This window comes from Aethina tumida, chromosome 3, assembly GCF_024364675.1.
Source record: "Aethina tumida isolate Nest 87 chromosome 3, icAetTumi1.1, whole genome shotgun sequence".
Classification (NCBI taxonomy): Eukaryota; Metazoa; Arthropoda; class Insecta; order Coleoptera; family Nitidulidae; genus Aethina; species Aethina tumida.
In genome coordinates, this window is record NC_065437.1 from 3,864,524 (window position 1) to 3,872,856 (window position 8,333).

The 8,333-nt window shown below is 25.0% G+C and overlaps 1 protein-coding gene across 1 annotated transcript; it reads left to right on the plus strand.

The window, feature by feature from the left end:
* The first annotated feature begins 1,148 nt into the window (after positions 1-1,148).
* LOC109601188 (dynein regulatory complex subunit 4) lies at positions 1,149-3,605 on the plus strand. The gene is made up of 10 exons (XM_020017412.2): positions 1,149-1,224; positions 1,286-1,310; positions 1,757-1,946; positions 2,000-2,261; positions 2,322-2,440; positions 2,499-2,640; positions 2,698-2,865; positions 2,923-3,009; positions 3,065-3,259; positions 3,310-3,605. Exons 1-10 carry the CDS (start codon positions 1,222-1,224, stop codon positions 3,526-3,528), a joined length of 1,410 nt encoding a protein of 469 aa, XP_019872971.2. The 5' UTR covers positions 1,149-1,221; the 3' UTR covers positions 3,529-3,605.
* Positions 3,606-8,333: the final 4,728 nt, after the last annotated feature.

Consider the following 8,333-nt stretch of genomic DNA (forward strand, 5'->3'; position numbering starts at 1 on the left):
GAAATGGTCGTACGCATTCCTGCCGAGTTATGTCCACAACAGACGAAGGAATGATGTAATATTGAAATGAGTAATTGTAATTTTTTAGTTTTTTCTATTTAGTCATACACTTCTAACAATACTCTATCAGCTAGCCCATCAAATAAATGTGGTTTGCTGAAGATCAAAGAAGAAATTAAGTACGGTACGACCGAATGAGTTTTGAATTTTAATGCAAAGTTGTGAAGGACGTCTATATTTTATGTATGCATGTCTGTCTATCGAAAATTGCTAAATAATTACTCCAAATTAGTATTGTTTTATTTTGCAAATCAATTAACTGACAAATTATTGTTTTCCTGACGTGCTGCGGTTTATTTCCATTTGTTTTCAGACCTTAAGCGAGATCATGGAAACAATTTCAGTGACGCATTGTTTTCTAAAAGTTTTTAATTGGTACTACTTAGAAATCGATTAATGTTCTGCACAAATAATAAAAAATTATACGTTATACAAACAATTTAATTTAATTTTAGGTTCAAACAGTGTTAAAACTGTAAAATGTCTTTCTGTTTTACATTCAAGTTAGACTTTAATTAATTGTTAGTCCAATATTTGACGATTTTATATTACACAAAGTGCATTTAGAAAATTAGATATTAAGTGTTAATAATGGACAATAGCGTACTGGTGTTAATTTTGCAACTTTATTGCTAATTATATTTATGAATTTATTCTTTAATTTACGAACATTTTATGACTATTAGCAAGTACTCATGAAATATTTTCAGACGTTTATAAGTAGGCAACCACTAATATGCTGAAGCGATACACGGGTTGCCTATGTTTAATGGGTCTTTTAAGCTTTTTTATATATTTTGACTGTTTTGTTTATAACTTTTTAAGTAAACAGCTTGAAAAGTTAGCAAAAATACCTTTGTTTAATTGATTGATTGATTTGTTCAAATAAAATAACATTAATCTATGATTTTGATACTAATATATTCATATATACAAAAATATCTTAAAAAGACAAATTTTGTTGTATTAACGCTTACAATAAGTTTATTTAGCAATAATTCATTACAATAATTACTCAAGTATCTAAACATTGTCGAACAAACTTGTGTTGCTAGGGCGGTAGCCATTTAACAACAGTTTCAGCATAAGTCAATGAAAGTTTTTACCTTTGACAGTGTCAACACTTTAAATTAATATATTTTGATCAATTTTTAATTAAAAATGGTAAATATGAAGCAACATATACGAAAAATTGTATTAATATCAATAACTTTATTAATTGCAGCCACCAAAAGCAAAAAAAGGGGGTGGTAAGTTTGTATAAATTTAGCTAAGACTTTTCAGTAGAAGTTTATTAAGATTAAGCACCAATTACCTTAACTTTTATAGTTTCTTTTTGTTATTTTGCCTTCAGTTAACATTACAATAATTTGAGGGCCAATTGTGTAGTAGTACTTCAATATTAGATCATTAAGAAGTACTGAAGACGTCAACATCAATATTTGAACATGCGCAAATTGTATTAATAATGATTTGGCTTTTTGAGGGATTCAAGAACAACTGGAAATGTCCTGCTTCCTGTTCAAGACTTTTCAGTAGAAGTTTATTAAAATTAAGCACATTATCTTAACTTTTATAGTCTTATTTTGTGATTTTGCCTTCAATTGACATTAAGAAGCTCTGAAGAAGTCTTTAACAATTTTTGAACATGCCAAATTTGTACTAATAATGATTTAATTATGATTTGGTTTTAAAGGGATGGTAATAGATGGGGTGGACACGGCCGCCATGACCAGAGAACAACTGGAGGTGTTCTGCCTCCGCATAAAGGAAGAAAATGACCGTGAACGCGAGGAGCGCAACTTCTTCCAAATGGAACGCGACAAAATACGCACCTTCTGGGAAATAACCAAGAACGAACTCGAGGAGGCACGCTGCAAACTAAGGTGCGCATAAAATTGCCAAAGAAACATTCAGTTAGTTCACCGTCCGTTCACAGGAACAAAGACCGACAAATCGAAGAGGCGGCCGAAAAGAACGAGGGCGAGCTGAAATTCTACAGGCAAAAAATCAAGCACCTCCAGTTCGAGCACCAGAACGACTTGACGGAAGCGAAGGCGGAAGCGCTGGTCTCGCTTAAAATGGCCGAGGACTCGCACAATGAACAGGAACGCCAGTTGTTGCGTGACAAGAAGAATTTGAAGCGGGCGGTCCACGAAACGGAGTTCTCGCACCAAGAACAGTTGCGGGGCATCAAATTGGTACACCAAACACCAATACTAATCCACTAATTGCTTCATTTTTGTACTTTACACCTTCAGGACTTCAGCGAGAACATCAGTAATGTGAGAACTGACTTCGAAAACAAAGCGAGGGTTTTGGAAATTAAATATGAGAAAAAATTTCAAGACCTTAAAACTGAACTGAACACCAAACACACGTAAATTACCTTTGGGATGTACCCAACGTCAGTATCACTCAACTAAAGCATTTTTCAGCATGGAAATTGCTGAAATTGAGGAACGAAAGAACACCCAAATCACTGAGCTAACGAAACACCACGATCGAGTGTTTAATGAAATGAGGAACTACTACAACGACATAACCCTTAATAATTTGGCACTAATAAGTAGTTTAAAGGCAAGGTTTTATTAAAAACTCCGATTTGGGTGTAACTTTGAGGTTATGTTATTTCAGGATCAAATGGATGTGCTCAGGAACCAGAACCAAAGAATGTCCAAACAAGTTTCCGACCTGCAAGCTCAAAACAAAGCTTTAGTTGAGCCTTTGGCTCAGGCCCAAAGAGATGCCGACGAATACAAGAGGCAACTGGTCAATTATGAAAAGGACAAGTTATCTTTGGCAGTATGTACTTGATAAAAACGAGGAGTGGTAAAGAAATTTAACGGAGTAATGTTGCAGAACACCAAAGCGAAGCTTGAACAAACTAAAAGTGAATTCGAAGACCTTCGTTGGGCCAACGATGCTTTGGAGTTGAGGTTTGGAAAGGTAACTCACTTAGTTTTATAACTTTTGTTTATTACACCCTAATTAATTGATTTAGTTGCAAGCTGAAAAGGAGGAGCTGCACAATCGTTTTGTAACAGCCATACTGGAGGTACAACAGAAGACTGGAATGAAGAACGTCCTGCTGCAGAAACGTGTGAACACCTTGGCGAACTTGTGTGAACAACGTGAGGTTGTTATTGGAGATTTGGCTGTGGCAACCAAACAACAACCCACCAACAAGAAGCTAGAAGTAATTTATTTGCTGTTTATGACTGGTTAGTACATGAATTTTGTTTGTAGAAACTCCTGGCGTCGAAGAACGCCACAATCAGCGATCTGGAATACGAACTGGCTAGAATGTGCAAGGCACACGACGACCTCATATCGTCGTACGAAGAGAAGCTGCTGGCGTACGGAATACCAGTCGAGGAATTGGGCTTCGTGCCGCTGAGATTCAAGCCGAAAGGTCAAGGCGGTCTGTCCAAGGGACCGGCAGGTCTTGTTACCCAAAATAAATAGACTACATACATTTTTTTATCTTATATACACATATTCAACTTGATACATCAAAAGTACAATAAAATTTTTAATAACTCTTTACTTCTTTACACTTTTTGAAGTAATTTATGATTTTTTTATTGAAGTAAAAGTACTACAACTTGCATGAGTCATGTAATATTATGTCTGGCAAGTAAAGTTCTATAAATACTGGATTAAAATAGAAACAAGTACATCAAAAAAAAAAAACTAAAGCACATTAATTTACTACAGACGTTTATGGGGATGTTTTATTGTTTCACTAATAAATACCACATTAAAACTCTTTTCATCATGGTCAGAAGTGGGTTTTTTATATTTCAATAAGGAACTACTTAATTTTAATAAAGTTATTAACACAATTTTTTTGTTTTATAGGAATATTTTTGGCTACTGTTCTGAGACAATCGAAAGTAATTTCATTTTATAATAATAAATCAGTCAATAACCTGTGAAATAAATATGATCAGTGTAATTTTTCTGCATCTGACCACTGTATAACCAATTTGAGACAATTTACTTGTTTTTATTTTGCATAATAACGTTTATGTTGCAAATAGCCTATTTATTCTAATATACTGTTGACATATAGTTTATTAACAGTGATGTCATCGTGATAGGTAGGTGTTATAAACAATCTAACCAGCAATTGTGGGCGATAATTTGTTGTCTTATATTGAACCGTCTAAATATAATGTTTATATCACAAAATACTAAAGAAATATATGAAGTTTAAGGTCAAAGCTTTATTTTTGTTCATTTCAGGACATGGACTTGTAAATTATGGCCAAAGGAGAGGAATATTTTATAACGACCAATGTCAATGTGAATTAATTCATATTCGCAAATTTTATTAATGGGGAGTGTAATATATATTTTTAAATTAATCATTAATTTAAGGAAAACATAAATTATTTTCATATTTATTAACTAATTAATATTTGTAGCGATGATTTAATAATATTAACAACAAGAACAGCAATAATTACAATAATAATAATAATAATAATAATATTTATAGAAAAAGAAATAATATTTTCAAATTTACAAATACATTTAAAAGAAAAATATGATTTTCCATAAAATATATGAATATTAATTGATTAATTAATTAATTTAAAAATAACTAAGTTTACTTTTACATGTTAATTATGTTAAACACTTTTTATCTTTTAGATATTTGTTATAAAACATATCAATCACTATAATAAATAGTTCAACTTTTAAATTTACAATAATAAATATAAAGAACTTATTTTTTTTATGTTTTATACATATAATTATATTTTTTATAATAATTTTCTAGTTTTAATATTTTAATTTTAAGTATTTTCGTTTTTAATTACTTAATATTAATTTTCTAATTTTATTTTATTTAAAATTTTAAATTTATAATATTTTATTATAAATTATTAAATTTTTAATTTTAATGTTTTAATTTTCATTTTTTAGATACGATTTTTTTATTTTTTTGTTTTAATTTTTTATTTTAATTTTTTAATTTTAAGTACTTTATTTTAAAATTTGAATTTATAACTTAATATTAATTTTCTTAATTTTAATTTATTTAAAATTTAAATTTTATAATATTAAATTTTTAATTTTAATTTATTTTATTTTTTTATTAACAACATTTTTTAATTAACAAGATAACTTTTTAGTTATAATTTCTTAATTTAAAGTTTTAATTTTATAATATTATTTTTTATCTTAATTAATTAGTTTTACTTTTTTAATTTTTAATAACTTACTTTCATTTCATTAATTTTTTATTTTCACATTAATTTTAATTTTATAACATATTTTGTTTATTTTTAATTTTAACTATTTAATTTTTTCTAATTTTTTAAGTTTAACTGTATATTGTTAATTTTTTAATTATAATTTCTTCTTCAAATTTTTAATTTTATATTAATTTTTTTATTATAATTTTTTAATTTTAATATTTTCATTTTTTAAATTGTATTTCGATTTTAATTAATTACTTAACATTAATTTGCTTATTTTTAATATCATTAAAAACTTTTTAAACTTTATAATATTAAATATTTAGTTTTAATTTTTTTTATTATAATTTTTTATTTAACAGATTAATATTATTTTTTTAATTTTTATAATACTTTTAATTGTATAACATTAAATTAAATGTTTAATTTTAATTTTTATTTTGATTTTTTTATTTTTGATCATTTAATTTTATTCTCATTATTATTATTTTTTTTTAATATTAATTTTTTATTTTAATTTTTTAATAAGTGTTTAATTTCAAATCGGTAATTTTAATTTTTTAATGCATATTTTAATTTTATAATACTAAATTTATGATTCTAATTTTTTCAATTTAATATTTTATTTTTATTTTCGAATTTCAACTACTTTTATTTTAATTTATTAATTTTAATTTTTATTTTTTATATTAATTTAATTTTAAATTTTTAATTTTATTTATTTTTTATATATATTAACTTTTATATTAAAATTTTGATTAAATTTTATTATTTATAATATTTTCAATTTAATTAAGTTTACTTTTTTAATTGTAACTATTTAATTTTAATTTTTTAATTTTTACTATTTTAATTTTTCAATTTCAACTTTAATATTATAATTATTTTTACAAAAGAAATAAGATATTTTAAAGTTAACAAAAACATTCTGACATTCAGATTTGACATGCATTAAATTATTTGCTTGATGTTTGTGTAATAAACCACGAATAACAACAATTGTATGTAATTTAATAACAGTAAATCCATTTATAATTTGTTTTGTATGTTATTCAATAATACCGTTTCCAAGTTTTATAAATATATTTATTGTATTTGTTTTTGAAGCTAAAAATAACTCTTTGTTTCATTTATTTAGAAGTTAGTTAATATTGTGATTTTACTGATTGTAAAATTAATCTGCTGTAATTTATTTGTTTTATAATTGTTTAATGTTTTTAGATAATCATCATTTACGTATTTTATTAAGCAATGCTCATTTCGTAACAGCAACACAGTTCCTCATTTTGACTTTAATAAAACATAAATATTTAATGAACTGAGATTTTTAACATTATTACCTATATTAAAAGTTGTTAATAATCCGTGTTAATGTTTCGATAAACATTAATAAAATCAAAAATAACTTTACAGACACTTGGAATAATTAATCGATTATTTTTTTATTGCTCATCTACAGAGTCCCTCTAATTTAAATTTCTTTTAATGATGTTGACGTAAAACTGAACCTGAACTGAAATTTATGATAATCAAATCATATTTTAGTCATAAAAATGCTTTTATTGGTCTATTTTTAATCGCCAAACGTTTTACCACCAGCAGAACATTAATGAAAAAATGCAAATCGTATAAATTTTTAGATTAAAATAAATAGTTCAAGAGCATATCGTTTAGGATGTTTCTTTTTTATTTAATAATTACCTAGTTAGTGCTGGAGACAATTTTCGGCTTGGATTATATAATCGATCAATGTCTATTTAAGATAATGTTCACAAATTAATTTGTACAACACATCAATTGATTTTTAGTTTAAATTACATTCTTATAGATAAATAGAAAATTAATTTAGTAAAATGTGAATATAGTTTATAATATATTATTATAATTACCTAAAAATTACTTAAAAAATAAATTTTATAGTGACATCATACAAAAAGTTGTTTAATTATTTATTATCAAATGATTTATAAATTTTTTGATTTGATTTGATTCAGTATTCAAATAAGTAGTTAAAAATGGAAAATATGATAAATTCCATAATTTAATCTTACTTACCCTAAAATAACTTAAATTAACCCATTCTAACCTCACTAGACACAAAACTTACCCAAACTAACCAAATTAATTCTTAAATTAAAATATCTTTTATTAATTTAAATAAATAATCATGTTAAAGCTGAAAAGTAAATATGTTAAGAATTTAATCAAAATTGACATAACATACTTTAATCAAGCTTACCCTAAAATAAAGTAACATAACCTAAACTTACCCATTCTAACCTAGCTTGACTTAAACAACCAAATTAATTAAATACCATAATCACCATAACACAATTTAATCAAACTTACCCTAAAACAAAGTAACATAACCTGAAATAACCCATTGTAACCTTACTTGACACAAATTTACATAAGCTAACTAAATTAATTATTATTATATTAATTAAATTATATTTTATTAAATTACATAAATAAATTCATATTTAAGCTGAAATAAAAATATGTTAAGAATTTAATCATAATTAACATAACATAATTGAATCAAACATACCCATTCTAACCTAACTTGACCTAAACTAATTAATTATTAAATTAATGATTTACTGTATTAGGTTATTAAACAAATAAAAAACTTTTTAGATATTTGTAACATATATAACTTATTTAAATAACTCTTTAAATAATAATTAACAAATATAAATAAATAAAATAAAATAATTTACATAATTTAATCAAGTTTTAAATTATCTTATCTAATCTAATCTAACCAAAACTTAATATTTTTAAAGCAAATCATATAAATTCACATTGAAGGTGAAAAGAAGATATTTAAAGAATTTAATCATAATTACCCTAAAATAACCTAACATAATCTAAACTCACCCATTCTAACCTAACTTGACGTAAACTAACCAAATTAATTATTAAATTAAAATATTTTATGTTATTAATTCTATTAAGTTATTAAACAAATAAAAAACTTATAGATATTTATAACATTTCTAACTTATTTAAATAATAATTAACAAATATAAATAAATAAAATAATTTACATGATTT

What these genes read in the sequence shown, in the direction of transcription:
- LOC109601188 (XM_020017412.2), top strand. An exon ending in CACTAATAAGTAGTTTAAAG is followed by an intron (nt 2,641 to 2,697) that starts GCAAGGTTTTAT and finishes ATGTTATTTCAG; the next exon opens with GATCAAATGGATGTGCTCAG. An exon ending in CCACCAACAAGAAGCTAGAA is followed by an intron (nt 3,260 to 3,309) that starts GTAATTTATTTG and finishes TTTTGTTTGTAG; the next exon opens with AAACTCCTGGCGTCGAAGAA.